At 42.1% G+C, this 21,599-nt stretch overlaps 1 protein-coding gene across 1 annotated transcript in view; it reads left to right on the top strand.

The window, feature by feature from the left end:
* CHMP2B (charged multivesicular body protein 2B) overlaps positions 1-21,599 on the top strand; it is a 77,781-nt gene that overhangs the window by 44,624 nt on the left and 11,558 nt on the right. Inside the window, exons 3-4 of the mRNA XM_085623016.1 lie at positions 13,473-13,667; positions 18,565-18,667. Coding sequence (XP_085479142.1) covers positions 13,473-13,667; positions 18,565-18,667 — 298 coding nt within the window. The remainder of the gene's footprint in view (positions 1-13,472; positions 13,668-18,564; positions 18,668-21,599) is intronic.

Below are 21,599 nucleotides of genomic sequence, written 5' to 3'. Positions count from 1 at the left end.
TTAAAGGAGAGGGTTACTCAGGGGAGGGGGTTTATTGGAAAACTCCATGGTCTGCACATAGAAAAACACAGGGGAAAAGGATACCATGGTCTCCTAGGTCAACAAAGAGCAATTGGTAATATTCCCACTTTCTCCTTCCTGATCTTGCAAGGAACCTGGAAATGAGAGGAATTGAGTGGAGCACATAAAATATGTCTGTAGGCCATGTTACTGACAACCCATTCTGAGCCCAAACCCTGTGAGTCAAGGAGCAAAACATGGAAAGCAATACATTCTCTATCTTTGCAAAATGATACAGTCTTGGATGACCATATCTCTGAATTATCTACCCAAAGAAGTTTGGGCAAAGCATAAGACAGTCCACACATGGATAGGAATGTGGAGGTATGTATCTAGCAGGTCCAGTGTTGTCTATACATGGGCAGGATCGGCGGATGAGTGATCATTTTGAAGGGACGCCAGAAGGAAGGAATTAAAGTTCTTCAATTTAGAACAAGGTGAAACCGGGAGCAGCAACCCATTCCTTTGTTTTCTTGCTGATGTGGAATATTTGCTGCTTTGTTTAAGTGTTCTTGAATTCCCTTCAGAATTGTCTGTCATTTTTAAAAAAAAACACATTTTTTTTATTAATAGTTTTGGTTCAAAAGTCCGGTTAAAAACATTTCTGAGGGTCTTTTGAGCATTTTCTTTGATAACAATGTTCCGTAACTTTGATTGGCAAAGAATCTGATCTCTTACTGGTTCCATATAGTCATGCTTTTGGGGTTTGAGGAAGGCTGGGCAACTAGGATCTTTCTGCAGAAGGTGTCCTGCCACTCCTCCTTCCTCAAAGGGGCTGAAAGAATTCTTTATTCTCGGACTGCGGGAATCCAAAACATTTTTGCTCAAACCAGCAGCCTCTTCTGCCTGCCCCTCACCTACAAGAGTCATGAACTTCCTTTGGTGTTTTTATTTTTTTATTAAATTCTTCTGTTGTGTTCTGAGCAGTTTTGAACCTTTAAAAGGAATATAGCTAAGCAAAGTTTGAGACGCATTAGTCCTCCATGAACGCATCTGTAAATGAAGCCTGGCTGAAATTGCCTAATTTGCAGCGGAGGCAGAAGCACATAAACAGTCATATAATGCCTCAGACAGATATCTGAGCTGCTGTTCCATTAATATCAGTCTTGTCGATCAATCACCACCCAGGTGGATTTCCCATGGTAAGAATTGAAAATATGTCCGCAGAGACTGGATTGTGTATGTGGACTATGCAGAGGCCATAATGGCTACATTTGACAAAGAGTACACCTTTTTGACTGCAACATCTACTTTCGTATCCACAATATCCACTTTCTTATCCACAACATGTGTGGTGAAGCATTTTCTGAGCTAGAGCCCTGAGAAGAAAGTCCTGCCATAAGGCAGTCCACTTTAACAGATGATGGGAACTCTTCTAGAATTGCTGTAAAGCAGTGCTTAATTTGAACTGGTGGGTTCCGGTGCTCGGCACCGGCACTTCATTGTCAACACCGGCACTTTTGACAGTCTGCCACAAGGTGGAGCTCTTTTGTCTCATTTAGAGACGAGCATAACAACAGTTGTTTATTAATTCAATGCACCTTAACCCCTTCCCTGCTCATGACGGAACCACGTTGGCTGCCGCTCCGCCCACGCGGCGCCTTTTCCCCGCCTGTGCGGGCGTCTAACGTAAGTGGGCGGCGCCGTGACGGAACCACTCCGTCATGAGCACAGCTCGCCCGTGACTCATGACGGCGTGGTTCCGTCATGAGCACAGCGGCGCAGCGCACACTTAAAACACCCCCAGCGCTGCGGCGGAATTCGCGCCGCAGCGAAGGGGTTACTACAAGCATTTGCAATGCAATAGGTCTCACATTAGTGATATATTTTAGGTCTCGCCTGGCGTAGCTGCGCACATGCGTTGCTCTGCTCGCGCCATGCAAGGGCTTCTTGGAATCGATATGATTCCAGAAGCTCGCTTTCTGCTCCGCCCGTGTTTTGCATTGGGGTGCGTAATTTTGCGTCACTAATTATGCAAAACCGGGTGTTATGATTGTTCAGGAGGATTTTTAGTCCCTCCTGGTCACCACCCTGTCCGCTTTTGGCCCCGCCCACTGGGATTGCATCTTTTATTGGCGGCGGGAGACTGTGTCTCCCAATTAGCCGCTAAGCACTTTTTTGTTCTCATTGGGCTTTGGCAAAGGCAGACGCATGTTTATTTTTGCATTGCGCTTTCACTTAAAGTGAAAGCGCGATGCAGTTATAAACAAGCGGCTGCCTTTGCGCAATGCCGAGAGCTTGTTATTTATTTTAGTTAGCTCGCTTCTCGTCGGGACAGCAGTATGTTTCGTGAAGCAGCCGCTGTATTCATGAAAAAAAGCCGCCCGGTCGCTTATTCCAATCAGTCATTGTCCCTCACAGTATTTACGTTGACGCGCTGCCAATGAATTGCTAGTTACGATTTTTAATGACTATTGCCCTAATTTAAGATGGTGGATGTTTTATAAAGCACATACGGTGGCCACGCAACTTTATTATCGCGTGCGCCGCTAAAGTAAAAGTGCACCTTTCGAGCAGCCACCATGGTGATGTAATGCGGATTATTAATGACTCCAGCAAATTGATAACTATTATCCAAACAAGCATGGTGCAAGTCACTTAGACCACACGTAACAAGGCCACTCACAGAATGAAGGCTACTGTTAGATTCATCAGGCAATGCAGCTTGCATGAGGGACGGGCACAGATGCTACAAAGCACCAGAAATGCTGTAGTCACTTACTGTGGGGCCCAAACAGGAATGGATCCTTAGAAAAGCAATAACTGGACACTGCCTCTGAGCATCATTGACCAAGGCCTTGGAATGCAATTCGTACATTTCTAAAAAGATTAACAGACGAAACTTTCTGCAGTGGGTCTTGTTCCATGGCTTGAGTTAGCAAAAAATCAGAACTGGCTCAAAGCGCTTATGTCGCAGATGACGCCCCCAAGAGGTGTTGGCCAGTATGTAGATCCTAAGTGTGCTATTTATTACCAATACTGTTTGTAGAGGAGCAACTGTCTTCGGGGGATATTTTGTGATAAAGCAGGTTGCAATCTGCACAGTTCTGCATGTGCAATTTCTTCCAGTAATTCTTGAGAGAGAACTGTGTATACAAAAAACTCACATATAGACATACTCCTTTTGAAAGTTATCATGGCACCCATACTGAGGCAGAGTAATGCTATGCTTATGGCACACTGCGTTATAGGAGTATTAAGTTAAAAAAAAATTCAAAAAAAGGTCCATGCCAAATGATGGTAGAAAAATAAAAGTGGTTAGTGGATTGCTTAAATTAATCCCAGTCACTGGAAATTACTGGGGTTGGTAAGCCACCCTAGAAACACCTGCAATACGCAAACTATGCTTGATTCTGCTCAAATATGAAACATGCAACCAGAACTGTCGGCCAGAACCCCCACACTTTAAACATGTGTGTATATTACAACTGAGCAAGGAGTTTGATATTATATATGCTGCAAAAAAAGACCCACGGTTTCTGTTTATATAGCGTTCTAACACACAGTACCATTTATAGTTTGAAATAAAAGAAAAAGGGACATCCTTTGCAGAAACATATAAATGAGACGCTATTCTTAAACTACTTTTGATTTCCATCAGTGAAACTTCATAAACTTGCTTTCACATACTGTTCAAGTGCTCAAGAAATGAGTCACTTGAACATCAAAGCTGCACACCAAACACTACAACAAAATCGGTCTTGCAGGCTGCAATGCAATTTTAAGTCTGTACGAACTAAAAAATGTCGGGTTTGTGTTCTAGTTCCATCTCACATTTTCTGGTGGAAACAAGTTCCAAAATATTGCAAAGCTTACCTAACGACCCCATCTTTGTCCACTAGAAACAAACGCTGTACAAAAGTCGATGATGATTTGTAAGTCACACACTGCTTGCAGCGGCGCCAGAGAGATGACGTAAAATGGAGCTTCCTTTCTCAACCCTGGAAGGCAGGGGTTCAAATAAAAGCAGAGGGGGGCCGAACTCGGGGCAGCCAAGGATAGCTCCCAATGAGCTTTAGCACAGAACGTGTCCCTGGCATCAGGAATGTATTTTATGATAACGGGAAACCGTGGGAAACTACGTAAACACACCCACACCAGGATACCATTTGCGGTTCGTAATGTTTACATTACTGCATATTTGATTTACGTGTACGGTGTACACCTGTTTCTTACGTAGGCAGCAGCACAGGTTCTGTGACAGCACAGGCACCCAGGTCCTGTTTCAAAAGAAAGGCTGCAATCGCAGAGTACAAACACACTGCAACGCTACTCTTCACAGGTTGGGAGTAATTGAACCGCAATAGTTAAAAATCGAATTTTCCCTCTGGAAATCCTTTTACTCTCTTATCCACTCATGTTTCTAATATTCCACTCACACATCAATTATTTCCTAGAAATTAAAAATAGAAGCTCTACTTAAAATGAATAAGCCCATATGTGCTTATTTAATAAATCAGATAAAAAATGGAATAAAATTGTACAATAAAACACATATCATAAACAACAATGTAATAAAATTATTAAAAACATATGGGTTATCTCCTAACTCCCAATTCATCTGAAAACAACCCCCAGACAAGAAAACTACACGATACAGTACATTTTTGTCTTGTATCTGTTAATTCGAGATTTGTTGTAGGCAGCACCCTGCAGGGGAAGAAAAGCTTCCCTGTCTTTTTTTAATGGCAGCTGACTTTCCTCAAATTTAACCAGGATAGCGTTGACGCGTTTCGGTGGAGCAGTGTGAATAAAACCACCTTCTTCAGGACTAACAATCATATTTTCCTTATCCCAATAGCATGTGATTGTACAAACTTACTACAACAAGAAAGAAGTAATTGAACCGAACCTTAAAAGAGCAGTTTTAATTTAAAAAGTGTACTTTTTTTAATATATCAATAATTTACCGCACACACATTTTGACCAAAAGGGTATTAGGAAACTGCATACGGGTCACAATTCTGATGAAGGGAGAAGTCTTGGAGCTACGACGAGGCAACACAACAGCAACAACTCGGTCACGTCGGAAAGCCGCGAAAATGGTAGAAGCCGCTGAACTGCTGACAATATGTGCAGGGGCCCCCTTATTAAAGTGAAAGCGCGGCATTTAGCTGCTGTTAGGGAAAAAAGTTTTTTTTAAAGTTGATTTAGGCGTGTGGAATGGCGCTTTGAAAAGCTCTAAAGCACGGAGGTCACTTGTACATGGACTCCAGATAGACGCGCTCTGTAAAGGCAGCATAGGAAGGGGAGGGGCATGATAAAAGGGCTGCTATGAGTTTCCCGTCCGTCACCACGGCTGTCCCTGCATTAAACATGAAGCGTGGTGTAAAATTCGATTAAAAATAGCAAGCCTGAAATACCAGCCAATGCTAGTTTATAGATGGAGCGTTCGCCTCCATTGTTGCACAGAAAATGCTTCAGCTAGCACTCGAGTTCATGAACAGCTATTTCGTGCTTCTCTCTTTGTATGTAATAGCATATATCAGCAATTTTAACAAGTAATCTCCCACAGTGAAAGGAAACTGTACGTGTTTCCTACTCCCTCACTGAGCATGAATTCAAAGAAGTAGTCCCCCCCCCCCCTCCCCCCCCCCCCCACGCCACGAGCATACAAGCACCTATAGTGTAAGGAAACTAAGGTTGGCTGTGCTCCCGAACGATAAACGGAAGTGATGTATAGGAGAACACCAACCAATGAGCAGTAAGTAAAGAACACTGACACACAAGTGCTTCTATGGTAAGCAACAGGCGGAATTTACATGCTTATAGTGAAAACAACAGGTCTTGCAGACAGCGCATGCGTGCTGATGCTCGACCTAATGACTGATACCTTCCCCCAAAGCCATTCTTATAGCTTTGGGGGTCTGGAATAGTCAGAATTGTCACACTTGTAGGTGTGTGATGGTTAGTAATTGTGTTGTTCCTATTATTGGCAGTGCTGACAGCGGCAATGGGCGTTGCAAGCGGAAGTGGACTCCTGAAGAGGGCCCTGGCACTTCTATTTTTATAAATTAGGCACTGCTGTAAAGAATATCTCTTGTATAAGAAACCTAGAAACTAAGGTTTTTCAAATGTCTTTCCACCATTAATACTTCTCAGATTGTAGAATAAAACGAGCATTGGCATAGCCAATAGGTCTCGCCTTTGGGACCTTATAAGTGTTTAGCCATGCAACAGTTGATGTTGTTGCACCAAGGACACATAAGCTCCCAAAGCGAGACCTATTGGCTATGAGAGTTGCACAGCGAGAGTTCTAAGATTATCATGCAGACCACCGACGATAATTAAAAGGGAAACATTAACATTTCTAAAATGTAAAAACCACATTACAAGAGGCGGCATCTTTCCTATGAGGAGCAGGCCTGCTTCTGGAGATCTCAACGGCCTTAATTTGACTTAAACGGAACAGTTTTGCACAGTATATTGCAAAATACGCACAAAACTGTTTTAAAAAAATGTGATTACAGGGAAGTAGGCAGTGTTTAACACTGGCTTAATATGATGGCAGTTTGGGCTGGACTGTTCCCATGAGGCACAGGGTCAGACTGATTTGCATATGGCCATGTCTGAACTGGGGTGGCAGAGTGGGCTAAAGAACGGTGGTGGATCAAACCCAGATCTGTTGACTGGGTGGGAGTGTTTGATTGGTTCTGATGCTCCGTCCATCACCACCCCCTTTTGTACCGCTTTGTTCGCCATAAGTTGGCAGGGTATGCTCAGACGTTGAGTCCCTTGCTCACTTTGCCACTGGATTCAAGCAAGCCTGGCTGAAGACGGCTAAAATGCCAGAAACCGGTCCTAGGAAGCTTGTTTCCTGTCCAGGGAAGACATGGCTTGGCAGTTTGGGCTGGACTGTTCCCATGAGGCACAGGGTCAGACTGATTTGCATATGGCCATGTCTGAACTGGGGTGGCAGAGTGGGCTAAAGAACGGTGATGGATCAAACCCAGATCTGTTGATTGGGTGTGAGTGTTTGATTGGTTCTGATGCTCCGTCCATCACCACCCCCTTTTTTACTAATATGATGCCCCAGCACGTGATGACATACAAGGCCCCTGAACGCGATAACATTAGGGCCCTGGTAGCTGCGCTCTGTGCCCATTCAGTCACTTGCCCCTCTGCTGAGACTGTTCAAATTTAGCCTGCTTTCCAATGGAGCTTTTTGCCAGTCATACTGATCGTCAATAATAATTTGCAAACCGATCTTGACAATGCCGATTCAGCTTTGCAGAAGAAAAGAATGCCACATTTCCTTTTTTTTTCTTTATACAAGAAAAACTGGATCTTTAGAGTGACTTCATTAAGGGGATTACAAGTAAATTGCTGCCGCTAGCAGACCAGCCAATTCATGGCCGTAGAGACTAATACTGAAGCACTCCGATTTTGTGCTTCTGCTTTAAAACTTGATAAACAACTGTACACTTGCTGAAGCAAGGCTGGTCCTCCAATTTAACTATGGATTCAATGTTTAAGAGGTAGATTAAACATTATTTTACACGTACTCTATGACGCGATGTGCTTACCTGTGAATCACAGCAGTAATCCGTGCATGGTTCGAGTAAAAAAAGGCAGAAGTCATGCGCTTTCTTTTCCTGTTTATGCATAGATTAGGTCGAGTTTATTGTAAGGGATTAACCTCTAAGACCTTATTAGGTCTCGCGTTAGCCAACACCTTTTGATTTTACTAAAATTCTATGTACAATATACTTACTCAAAGGGGCTTGTAGCCAGCCCTCTTGATTCAGTGGTCTGTTGTTATTCACATTTTGCGTCTATCCACTACAGCAAGGGGCAGTAGGTCACCCTATTCCTCTACTGGTTGACTTCACTTTGAGTGACTGCATTTTCTCTTTCACAAAGAGCATATCCACACATAAAGTAGTTCCTTTCAGTGCCGGTGTTTTTGTTTTTACTTTATAACTGTAAACGTGTTGCCTTTGTATTAGAGCGTCTTGTGACAGCAGGATGCTTTTGATGTAACCGAGCCACATTCCTGCCTCATCAATTCCGGTCTCCTGTCAGTGGTGTTGTACGTTGTTTTTGGAGGGCCTTTTGTTTCTGACTACTGCTATTTCACTGCATCACCGATTTACGTCCATTTGAAACTTCTTTCTTGTCTGGTTTCTTTCTTGCCATCTTTCGTTCTTGCCTTCTTTATTGCCTTTTCTTTTTTCTTTCCTTTTCCTCCTTTCTTGCATTCTTTCTTTCGTTCTTGCCTTCCGGCTTTCTTTCTTTCTGTCTTGCCTTTTTGCTTTCTTATTTCTGTTTTCTTGCTTTCTTTTTTTTTTTCTGCCTAATGTCTTTTTCTTTCTTTCGGTTCTTCTCTTATGTCTTCTTTCTCTCTCCTTTTTCCCTACTTTGTTTTTCGTCGTTTTTTGCCTTGCTTTTTTTTTCTTGCCTTGCTTTTTTTTCTTGCCTTTATTTCTTTCTTGCCTTGCTGGCCTTCTTTCATTCCTTTCTTACCTTCGTTCTTCCTTACCTTTTTCCTACATGCCTTCTTTCTCAAAGGAGAGCGATTGGCTTTTTTTAATTTCTGTGTTACCCAAGACATTTTGTTTTTAATAAAATTATGTATACAACATAGTTCAGCCACACTTCATCCTGTCTGTGGATGTGTTATTCTCATTTGTCAAGAGGCAATAGTTACCCACTTAAGTACCCAGGAAAGTAAGGAGAGGCTCTCTCTGAGAGGCCTCTCGCTTTTCATTCAACTTATTAACTTTTCCTCTGGCAAGAGCATCACAAGAGTTCCCTCTGTGGCTTCCATGCCTGTGCTCCTTGGTGTTCTGCCTACTCAGTGAAGATTAACTTTGCAATGGATAACAGCATTGCAGGATGAGGCCACTGATGCCTGGAAACAGCAGGAATGTTTGACACCTTCAGAGCAACTGTAGAAAGAAAGCGAACATGAAAACGGGAATCTTATACATTCATCATTGTTCCAATGTTCTGTGTTCTAGAGATACCCTTCCTCAGTGTTTACGTCAGTTGGTTAGCTTTCCCTAATATTTTAGTGGACAAAATAAAGTAGTCCTGGCTATCTGATTAAACGGTGTAAAAGTAGACTAGATTATATTGTTTGAAATTTGTGGTTGTGCACGCAGCAATTTACCACTTACTGGGTACTTAGCATTTTATTAGTTCATAAGCTAACGTATTAAACAGTAAAGCACAGCAGGGGGTGTTTACATCTATTATGAATTTACATGTGCCTGTGAGTTATTGCTGCAATAACGTTGTTCGGCTGTAGACGAATGTTGAAATGCATACTAGAAAACAGAACTAAAGAGGCCATAAGTTGCTTTTATTTTAATGAATTGGTAGGCTTTTTAAACTCTACTAGAATCCAGTTTCTGTACATGGTCGCGGTATTTACTAAAATCCTTTATGATTATTTTTAAAAATTTTAAGTGAAGGTTTATCTATTATATTTCGAGTCCTAGTCTATCAGTTCAACTTTAAGCCGTCCAACGTTTTTTAATATCGCTGAATGAAAAATGACAGAGTTTTCCTTCATTATCTGTGAATAACTAGATCTTTTAACAAGCATTGGCAGTGCCAATAGGTCAGGCATTGGCTGTCTGCCGTATTACTTTTTCAAAATCAAAGTGTTGGATAAATTGCTTGAATTTATCTCAGCCATTGGCAATTGCTCATTGCCACATCACACTCCATTGTTTTGCAACCACCATTCTACCTCAGTTTGGACCCAGCCATATACAAATAAGTCTTGACCGTGCTCCAATTGGAACAGTCAAGTCGAACTACCAAGACTGGCCCTCCCTGCACCGGAACACAAGCAATGTAGGACCAGTTTTGTACTCCTGAGGCGGAAGCCGGGAGCGTTACTTGCGTTTTTAATTATTGAGTGTCACTTGTAAATTGTGGTTTTAAACTTACCTTATCTTGGCTCATTCTTGGGGCAGTATTCCACCCCTTGTCTTCCCGCACAGCGGATCGTTACGTTGTTGCGGACTTTGCCAAACAAACTTTCGCTGACGCCATTGCCGGCGTGCACCGAGGCCACACCCCCCTAAACACCTTCCCCTATCATTAAATATGTGCACTTGGCGGAAGCGCAGCGGACGAGCGCAGCGGGCGCGCCGGCAGCGCACCGAAGGCGCGCCTAAGGCAAGCCCGTCTGCGCCCGTCCGCGCCAGGACGAGCCAAGAGCCAGACACCCTGGAGCTTTCTACTCAACCTAGGCTACCATACTCCAGAGACTCCTTGCTCCAACTAAACCGGCCCCTCCAGCCCTCATGCACTCAGTGTTAAAGGTGAGAGTTCTTGTGCACACTGTCTTCACTGCCCATTTAAACTTACCTCAAATATGACATGTCAGACCTCTCTGACAATCATTAATATGGCCTTATTAAATTGCAGATCCCTGCCCAAACATGCGCAAGAAATCCATATGCTGCTAGAAGAGGAGCGACTGGACATTTTGTTTCTTACTGAAACATGGCTCACCCCTGACTCAGACTCTGATGTTGTACAGGCGCTTCCTCAAGGCTATCTGGTACAACACTTGGACCGAGTCAAGGGAAGGGGAGGAGGGATAGCGATTATTCACAAGGACCAATTTTCTTGCAGATTTCATGATAACCCCCTACTGGACTGTGAAAACGTACACTTTAGCATACAAGTGTCCCCACGTAACTCCCTTTCAGGAGTCCTCATCTATCGTCCACCAGGAGTCCTGGGACAATTTTGTAGCTCCCTTCTGGAACTCTCCACGGCTATGACTAGTACCTTACCTAATTTTCTAATTTTAGGAGATCTTAACATTCATTTCGATAATATCAATGATAACACCGCCTCAGAATTGGTATTAGACCTGGCTACTCAACACCTTCATCTACAGAGCAACCACCCTACCCATACTCATGGACATTTACTCGATCCCATCTTTTGTAACATTGCTGATCTTAAAATAAATGCCCCGATCCCTCTGCCTTGGTCGGATCACCTGCTTATTCCTTTTAGGTGGGAGATTCCGACCATTTCTACTCCTAAACCACTTCCCGGTAAACTGGCCTGCCCCTGGACCAAATTAGACATTGAAAAATGGAAGCAGGTTTTGGAGCTTTCCAAGCCAAACTACGAAACGGACCCCGTAACAGCCGATGTGGAGTTTTCTTCTTGGATTGAAAACTCCCTCAACACGATCCTCCCAAAAAAACCGTACTTTAAATCCCGCAAAAAAATCTCCTCTCCATGGTTCACCCAGGAGACTCGTCTCCTGAAAAAGCTCTGCAAAAGGGCGGAAAGAGTGTGGCGGAAAGATTTTGACCCTATTAGCAAGAGGGATTACAGACTGGCTATTATGAATTATAAAAAAGCCTTAAAAAATACCCAAACTGCCTTTTTTCAGGAGAAAATTAGCACTGCAACTTGCTCGTCGAGGGAGACTTTCCGAATTGTAAAACAACTTCTTAAAACACCAGAGCCCACATGTTCGACTGACCTCTCGGACAACCATTGTAATGAGCTGGCCACCTATTTTGATCAAAAAATTCAAAATATTCTTCAACAACTTCCCCCGCCCACCCTCACGGACCCCTCATTGATGCCCCTAACACAAGACCAGAATCTGAATTCGGGACTTGACACATTCATGCCCATCAGTAAGGATTCCTTATACCCTATCCTTCAATCTCTTAAAAGTGGCTCAACGTCTGACCCTGCACCAGTCAAAATCTTAAAGCAGGTAGCATCTACCATTCTTGCACCTATGGTAAACTTAATTAATGCCTCTCTAACAGACGGAACAGTGCCCCCTAGCTGGAAGAAGGCGAAGGTTAGGGCTCTAATAAAAAAAAACAATCTAGATCCCCGCAATTTATCCAATTTCAGGCCTATCTCCCTCCTTCCGTGTATTAGCAAGTTGACAGAAAAATTCATCAATGTCCAGCTGTCTAATTACCTGGAATCAAACGAACTACTTAAACCTTCACAGACAGGCTTTCGCCCTGGCCAGGGGACCGAAACTGCGATGGTGACGGTGGTCGAAGAGGCCAGGAAGATCATGGATGCAGGAGGGTCAGTGGCAGTGATCCTCCTGGATTTAAGTGCGGCCTGGGACGCTCACGGGCAGCCATGCGCTCTAGAAATTTCCTAACATTAACAGTTTTGCCTTTATTAGGGTTCATCAGTTTGGTCCAGTGAGCTTGAGACCCATGTCTTGGCATACTCCTCACACGTAGGGCATCAAAAGACAGGTGATGGATGGAATGCTTGAATTCACATCAGCCACAGCAAATCACTTGAACCCCATCCCAATCCATCGTTTTTCAAATCATTTTTGTCGTACTGTTTATTCATCTTGCCTCTTTGTCTTAATTTCTGTTGACTAAGTGATCAGCTTTTTGCTTAGTAAGTGGTAGATTTAATCATTATCTGACCTCAAAGAGGCAGGCTATATTGTTATCTGTGATAAAAACAGATGCAGGCTTGAACCCGGGTGCCAGATCATGAAACTTTTTTGACTGGTGCTATTTTATATAATTGGCGGTAAGCTAAAACAGTGCTTGGTGCATCACATTTTACCTCCGTATTATGAAAGCAGGTTTATGAATGTGTGGCAGTAATGTTTGTGCATGTTTGTCGTGTGGTATTTTGTGGTGGTGAGATAAATATATATATATATATATATAATATCATCAAATGCTGCTACGTTTAAAACCAAAGCAGCACATGGGTTTACAATTTCTGTGACACAACCATTTACAACTATCTTAAGATAGTAAAATAGCACTCCTCTAGCTATTTAATACACCAATCACCCCAAAACAGAGACAAAGTCTTAATCGAGCACTTGCAGCGTGGACTTTAAGTGATCCAGCCGAAGTTCTCATACTCTGTATTATAACTTACATCTTCCTCTTGTGTTGAGGTGTCGATTTATATAATGTATGTGGTGATCAGACCCTGAATATAAGCTTGAATTCTTTACGCCTTACAGCCAGCGTACCTGCAATCATCTGATTAACCCTATGCCACTGGTTGTGCAATCTATTGATGCTCTTATTAGTTGCAATGTAATGCTACATATATTCATGGATCAGGTTTGAAATCTGAATTGCTATACAAGTCAAACATACAGGGCATGGAGAAGAAAATCTTTTCTCATCGATGATAAATAAATGAGATCAACACATAGGCACTAGGGATATTTTCTTTTGAAGAGTGTAAGATTCAAAAGAAGATGTACACACCATTTGTCATGCAGAATGTCCTGATGCAGTGCATTTCCTTTTCTGAGTTTTGTTTGTGCAATTTGAGAAAAAGGTGAATTTGTTCGATGGGTATTAAAAAAAAAAAAAAAAAAAAGGTGGCATGCATTTAAGAGGCTCTTTTTTGCAATGCCTTAATGTTACTTTTGCTTTTTTGTACTCTTTTCGAAACAGGAACTTGAAATTAAGAAGATGGCTAAAACTGGTAACAAAGATGCCTGCAAGGTTTTAGCAAAGCAGCTTGTTCAGCTGCGGAAACAGAAGACAAGGACCTATGCTGTCAGTTCCAAGATCACATCCATGTCAACACAAACCAAAGTAATGGGTTCCCAAGTGAAGATGGCCGGGGCAATGTCGACAACTGCAAAGGTATTGTAAAACTTTAAACTCCACTTTACTATATGTCGTTCTCTGCTTTTAAATCTCTGTTAGGCTTGGAGTACTTTCACTATTCTCACTTGATACTTCTCACTTGATATTTCTTATTGTTATCTGCTGATTTCTTCACAGTTTTTCCTTGTTTTGACTTTCGACCTGCTCAGAAAGTCCTCTCCTTAGTATTCTGTCTAGAGCAAAGTAATTCAGTAGTGTGCCTGCTTCAAATCACCAACTTTGATACCACCTATCTCATTCTAGTCCATGTTCCTTTTCATTCTCCTAATTCGGTTTAATTTGGCTTTGAAAACGTTCCCTGCATTTTATTCTACATAATTTCAAATGTTTTTAATTATTTCTTGTAGTCTCTCCGAGACCCTGGTACAATGTTGTACACAGTTGTTTTAAAATAGAAATGGAAGTGCAATAATGTGTGCAGCCTGTCTTCGCTCTTTGAGCTTCCTGTGTATCAGTGCTATAGAAGAATTATCTATGTAGAAATCCAAGGAGATTCCATTACTCATATTTTCTACTTCACACATTTGGAGGCAATGCTTTTCCTGCACTTGGCTCTTTTTAGAATTTTCAACTGCTTTTACAAGCATAAGAAGATAAGAACTGCTTCACCTTTTCACTGGCTCTTTCCACTACATACACACTTTCACCCATATTCAGTTCTAGCCTTCTACAGCTTTCATAGGTGTGCTGATTAGAAGAAATGTCTGTTTTTGTTGTCTTCTAGATGTATACCTTATTTCATCCAGGATTAAATCACCCCTCTTCAAAACTTGCACATCCTCTGGCTTTAAATAGATCTTTAGAGATACCCCACATTTATAAAGCATTTGCTTCTCGCACCCTAATTATGTGCCACAAAAATTGGCAGTCTGTTTCTGGCAAATATTAAAGAGGGCCTTCAGTGAAGAATTTGCCAGAAATACTCCACCAATTTCTGAATGCAAAAGCATAAACGTGGATGCTTTCACTACAGAGGATAAACAAATGAAGGTTTCTGATCCAATTTATCCCTCTGTGGGAATTGCTCGCTCCTCTGTGGATAGATACCCCCCTCTCATGAATGTGACAGTACTCTTCAAAACGTTGTAAAAAACACACCTTGCCGCCTGAAACTACTATCTTCTGCTCTATGACCACGTAGTCAACCAGGCACTTGTAAGCTGCAGGGACGCCTCGCCTATCAATTGCCATTATATTGACAACCTTTTTGTCAACTACTGTTCATGCAGTCCTGGTTGACCTAATCGGTCTGTTGATGAAGCCCTTGTGAAAGTCCTTTACTTCTCTGAAGCATTAAACCTGATGAAATCTGCCTCCTTGCCTGCAGACCGTCTTCAGAGTATGGGGTTCCGTAAGTTTGGCAATGCAATTAGTTTTACTGCTGAAATTAAATGGAATTTCAGAAGCTTGCGTGATAATTGCCATTCAGCTTGGGGTCTAAAACTCCTAGCAAAAAGGTCCTGGTAATTTTCTTGGGGAACGGTATTGCAGCAAGGTACATCTCTGAGCGCTCTCAACATACCCTAGCACCTTTTTTGCCAGATTATAGTTTTTTTTGTTGGATTCACAGAGTAGAATGAGAGACTTATGTCATGTTCATATTCCTACAACCAGGATTATTATTTTAGTTTCTGAGTTCATGAGTTGTCAGTTCATTGATCCCGTATTTCCAAGGGTCCAGATGAATTTAGATATGTGCAAGATAACTCTCTGTGCAGAGATGCTCATTAAATGTAATTCCTAATTAATCAAGCATTGAAAATATGCTTATTAAGCAGCCTTTTGGGATACCACAACACACAAAAGACTTAATTACTCAGGAAAATACTGTTTTCCTTTTCACAGGAAGCAGTTTTCTCTGATAGGTACAGCAGTATCGGAGGTATCCTGCTGCCTGGCTCAGGAAATGCTGAATATCCTGAGGCTTAGCTTTCCAACCAAATAAAGCAATGTGGCAAATCAGCAGAGCCTCGATGTTTGATTCTTGCCTTCTAACTTTGCACACTTAAAGGTGGATCATCAGAGCAACAATGCAAATTTACAACTCCTTCAGTAATGGGAACGTGGAATAAAAAATGCTCAGTGCATATTAGTGTGAATTACTCCTTGGTGAGGTTTTCTCCTTCAAGTTGAACTAAGTGTTCACAATCTGAGTCTTTGATGACGGGGCTGGGGCTCCCTTGGGGACTCATTCAAGTATGACAAAGATTACCTTATGCTTCTTGCCATGTTACAAAGACTGCTATAAAATTGAGAAGTAATCTCTTCTATTTTCACCTTTTATTTTCACCTCTTAATTTAGGATTTTGAATGCTACAGATCTTTGAAAGAGCAAACACCTGAGCCTTTGCCAGATACACAATTTCCTTTTTATCTCTCTGGTTGTGCCCTTTCAAGAGAATTTGGACGTTTCCTACGTCTTTTCATATTCAGCCTACACACGATATTTGGGCAAGGAAAGATTCATCCAAGGCTAAAAAAACTTAGTCTACTGTTATTCCACTTGTAGAATTAGAGCAAAAATAACGAACATAGTAAACTATTTAAATTGACCGACAAGTCTGTTAAACTTAATGCTAAGGTAATGTGCATAACTTTTGCCCCACTTCAGAGGAGTGACGCCGTAAAATCATATTAACCAGGTCCAAGCATTAACCATTTAATCCTATGGCCTTTTGTGACTTGAAATTCCCCACAATGAAAGACTCTTGTCATCTAACTGCATGACCAGTAGAATTGTACTTGCATGTACTTGCTGTTTCTCATTTCTACTCTTAGAGGTCATAGTAAATTAGAGATTTCTGGTGGGAGGATTTCCTCACCGTGCAGGTCATTTCCCTTCATTGTGAATTATACTACCAGATTCTTTAAGCAGAGGTAGTTATGATGCATGATGATGATTCCACACGAAGACGGTTGAAGGAGCCAGCTGATGAGAGGAGGAAATGTCTGGTTTCATTTTACTAAATAAACCACTTAAAAGATACTCGCCAACCCTTGACTTCTCATTGAACCCAAAATAAATATTGGGCAACGTGGCGGTGAGGAGGTGAAGCCTGGCCGATGTGGTCCTGCAGGGATTTGTAAAGGGGTGTGGCCCATGCAAGTGGGTGTACCCTTTGCCTATATGCCCAAATGGTTCACTCATTTGCATGGGCCTTACCCCTTTACAAATAAGGGCACTCCCCTTGGGCTCATACCATGCACATACTGCACTGAGCAATCCATATTACAGAGGGGTGCTGTGTAAGTGTCTGCAGGCCCCTTCTGTAATGCCAAAAGATCCCCATTGTGCAAAAAGTGGTAACAAAAGTAATTTCCACGCCCTGGACACTATGTATAATGTGGCCATGAAGTTATCCCAATAGAGGGTTCCATATTCAAGATGTCTTGGTCTTCTAAATGACAACTCATTTTTTCTGGGATGGAAGCTGATTCAGGACATCGTGTCAACTGAATTGCTGTACACTTCCAGCAAAAGAGAGTATGAGAACCTAGGACACACGTGTCTTGAGGTAGTAGGCAGAATGATTCAGTTTGGTGACCTTTCAAAAGACTGAAATTCATGCAAAAAGACGAGTGGTGGTGTTGCTTAGTTACATTTCAGATTTCAATGCTAGGAAGTTGCTCCTATTGTACCACTGGGTTTTAGGACACGCATATGATGACGTGAGTTTTAGACTCAAAGCACCTGCCTGGGATTCTTGTCCTGGAATGTTGTACTATCTCAATGTATTCTTCTTTCTCTTATGGACTTCCCAGCACCTCGGGTACTAAAATGGAAACTTCCCCAGTAGTTGATGGGCAACCCTGCAGAAGTGAATACATCCTTGTAATGTCCCCCTCCACCCCCAATGCTAAAAAGAAGTCCCTGGAGATTCCTGTGGTTGGGCAGGGATTTTACTAAAAGGACTATTGGCACTGTACTCCAACATAGATCTTGGTTATTGGTGATATATATAACGGCTCCATATCTCCTTTTCGGCCCCATGTTTCCAAATAGACAATTTATACACTCTGTCCATTTTGGCCTCTCCCTAGATCATGGTATAACCTAATATTATGTGTATTTGTAAAGCCTTGTTGATGCTACGGTGTATATTGAGTTGGTAAATAACAGATATTTATTGTTAACTATTTCTATAGTACTTATTTTATCGAGCTCCGAGTGATGAAACATTAGATGGATCTGCCAGTATACCTTTGACCATGGGGTCCAACAGAGGTCCTTGCAATTAATCCATTAGTTCACAAGACCTGGACTAGATCATGTCAGGAGGTGCACATTTAACCTTAGCGAGTGCATTGGAGGACATTCCATAGGAGAAGACCTCAACTCCCTAATTCCTAAAAGTGTCCGTGTGAGAAGCAGCATATGCTACTCTTGTCAGTGCACGCGATTTCCTTCTGCTCGAGATGGCATTTATATTTTAGGAGAGGATTGTTATGATCGTGCCATGGTTTTAGAGTGCCACTGGTGTCATGGTATCTCTCCTTCAGGCACATGCAGTAGAGTGGACCCTCTGGGGAGGAGCAGTACTTCCCATGTCAACATGCTGCTCCATTCCTGTGCAACAAAGTAATAAATATCAAAGGCTTTTTCCCAGGGGCACTGTGCTGTGATGCATTGAATTGCTAATACTCATCTGCTGGAGAACTCTACGTGGTGGATTCTGCGATTCAATTCTTTGCCCGCTCCTGGCACTTCCAGAAACAGCACTACATTACATTGCAGTTTTGAGGCAACGGCACACAAATTAATTTCTCACATAATTCTTGGGATGGGGTTGCAAAAAGTATATTCTGTAATGCTCATTGCTAAAGAAAGTGGAAGAATAGTTGTTTAACACTGCTGTTTTCGTAATATTTCCAGACAATGCAGACTGTGAATAAGAAAATGGATCCTCAAAAGACAATGCAGACAATGCAGAATTTCCAGAAGGAGAACCTAAAGATGGAAATGACAGAAGAGATGAGTGAGTAAATAGTTTCTTCGCTTTGTGGGAATAGGAGATTCATGTTTGGAGCCATTAGCAATCAATGCATGTCTGAAGTCTCCTGCAAATTGGTCTACTAAGTGGTTGAAATACCATATAGTCAAAGACTCTTAGTGCATGCTGGGCCAGAAATGTATAGAGGGGTACATGAAAAAGGTGTTTAGAGAGCTTTCCTCCTGCAATAGCAACCTGACAAATGGCTCATTTAAAACATGAAAAATAATATTTCGCTGAACTAACATACTGCAGGTGTGAATGTCAATTTATTTTCTTTTTTCTATGTATGTTGTTAATTGTTCTGCTCTTATGACACATGTGTCATCTATTGTGAAAATAGATAATTTGTCGGGCATCATCTTGCATGCGATTACACCTGTTTATAAGTTAGGTGTGTATTTTTACGTTTCACAATCTATTTTGAATACAGACTTTTTGTCAATCTTGTGGGATTTCATCACTCTCAAATTTAGGCTTAGGTTCCAGTTTGTAGCCATTTCCAGATGGGGTTACCCTTAAAAGCAGGCAAACACTATCGTACATTTTCATTTATTTACATATTTGTTGCATGTAGATTCTCAATCTTCAAACACATGCAGTTGCAATACTATTAATAGAAGGAGTGTGTGCTTCTATGATGGAATGGGAAGAGAATGCCCCCACAGGAAAGAGTATTTGTATAGTAGAGAACATTGTTCCATGGATATAAAAGAAAACTAGAGGTCTAGTCATACAAAAGGCATTTTGTAGTACTCTTTTATGTACTCTTGCATGCCTTTGTGAACTAGCCCCAAAACATGTAAAATGGGAATAAAATGGTAATATTCATTGAATATTTTTCTTCCATTAGTACAATTAGAAATAACTGTATCCTCTTTGCACTTTTATTGATTGGTGTTAGAGATTTCAGGCCAATTCAGAAATGCATAGAAGAGTCCATAAAAGAGTACTCCTTTGGACTAATATAAGCTTTTGTTAATCAACCCCTCCGTGATCAAATTCATCTTTTAGTCAGTCACACATTGGGAATTTTCCACGAGGTGGAGAATACTTGTGTGTAATTAGATTCTCTGTGTTTTAAAGGTGTTTATTACTCAATTCATTTTTACTTTATAATAAGTGAAGCAAGTCTTATGTTGGAGGGTAGTGTTATGTTTGAGGCATGTGTGACTGTAGATACACATACTTCGCATAAGTCTGCCATTTACAGTTCGGCTCGGATGTGTGCAAGTTGTTTATTTTCGAAGAAGTCTTTCGAGTCAGAGGTATAGTGACTCCTTCTCTTGCTTGCAATGTGCATGGTCCTCGACTCCATTGGTAGATTGTTTTCTTCGCCGTCTGGTTCGGATGTGTGCTCCTCTGCAGCGGTTCAACACAGTCATGGGTTATTTCTTTACTACTGTCGGGATTGTTTTCGCTGTCTTCCTAGTTATTCTATCGACATCCAATTTGTCTGGGGAATTCAAGTTGGCTGCAGTCCCCTTGAGCCTTCACCCTTTGGGGTGGAATTCTTCATCATCTCTCCTATCCCCCTCTCCCCCCCCCCCCACCGAGATGTCCGCTCAGGGATGGAACAGATGCGTTTCAGTTTTTGCCTTTGTTGCCACGCCAAGTTCCCGCTCCCCAATCTCCATCAGGTGTGTAACTTGTGCCTGTTCTCCCAAGCATGAGGAAGCAACCTGTGAGGTCTGCAGGTCTTTCCGTTCAAAAAGACACTCGGCGATAGGAGGGCTCGACGACTCGAGATGTCTCAACGCGCCACAGAAGACGCACCACACCTCTGTAACAATGTGTAACGTGGAACCTATGTAACTCTCCTCGTGTAAAGCGCTCTGATACCTCCAGGTCTAGCCAGCGCTATATAAAACTCAAGAAATAAATTAATAAATAATATCCATTGACTGCTAACTAAGGCACCTATTCCCCAGAAGAGACTTCAGGTCCGACATGTACTCCAGGGCAACCCATGAATACTGTTCCACCTCCACCCCGACCACAGCTCACATTGACAAAAGGTAACCCGCCTCCACTATATAAACCAAAGACTGGCGTTGGGCCACCACTGCCTTCGGGCCATGGTGTGCACCTACTGGCTGTTTCGGACATGTCTGGCGTCGGCTCTGAAGCAAACAAACAGCAGGTCTCTGAAACAGACTCCATTGGACTCATGCCGCACTTCGGAGCCAAAAGCTTAGACGCTGATATACCATTCCTCCAGTGCTCAAACCTGCATTGCAGCTGAAGACCTATACGTTTACTACACATTCAATACAATCAGTACAATCAGTGGGACTAGTGCTTTAGAGACTTCACCAGGACTTGGACTCACCTCAAAAGCACCTGATTATCCATCCAGACCTACTCTTTCAGGGGCATATCTGCAAAAAGACAGTTGTCTTTTGAGGAAGCTTTAGACATTCCTTTTCCTCCAAGAAAGAAGCAAAAAGAGGATAAAGCTACCAGCCCACTGCACACCAGCCCTCCACCACTTCCTCATGTGCACACTCCATTGCCACAGCTTTCACCTGTTCATCATACTACACTCATACACAGGGAAAGGAGGGACAAAGACCAATATTCTGTTCCACCTTAAGAGGATCCATGGGATTTGTATGATACAGAGCCACCAGATATTACAGACCCGGATTTATATCTGGCAAATCCTTCCCCTCCTGATGATACTACCACTTATGATGATCTCATAAGTAGGACGGCCACATTCCATAAAGGCCCACTACACATTAAGCCCTTAGAAGATGATTTTTTATTTGAAAACCTCTCCTCAAATCAGCGTTTGGCACACTATCTGCGAATGTTCAAGGTTATGCTCCGACACACATGATATTTTCAACAACCCCGTTAGGGCTGGAGTCCTCACTCTCGGGGTCAATTAAAAAAAATACAAACCTTCACC

Source organism: Triturus cristatus, chromosome 8, assembly GCF_964204655.1.
Source record: "Triturus cristatus chromosome 8, aTriCri1.1, whole genome shotgun sequence".
Lineage (NCBI taxonomy): Eukaryota > Metazoa > Chordata > Amphibia > Caudata > Salamandridae > Triturus > Triturus cristatus.
This window is presented reverse-complemented; position numbering and strand designations above follow the sequence as displayed.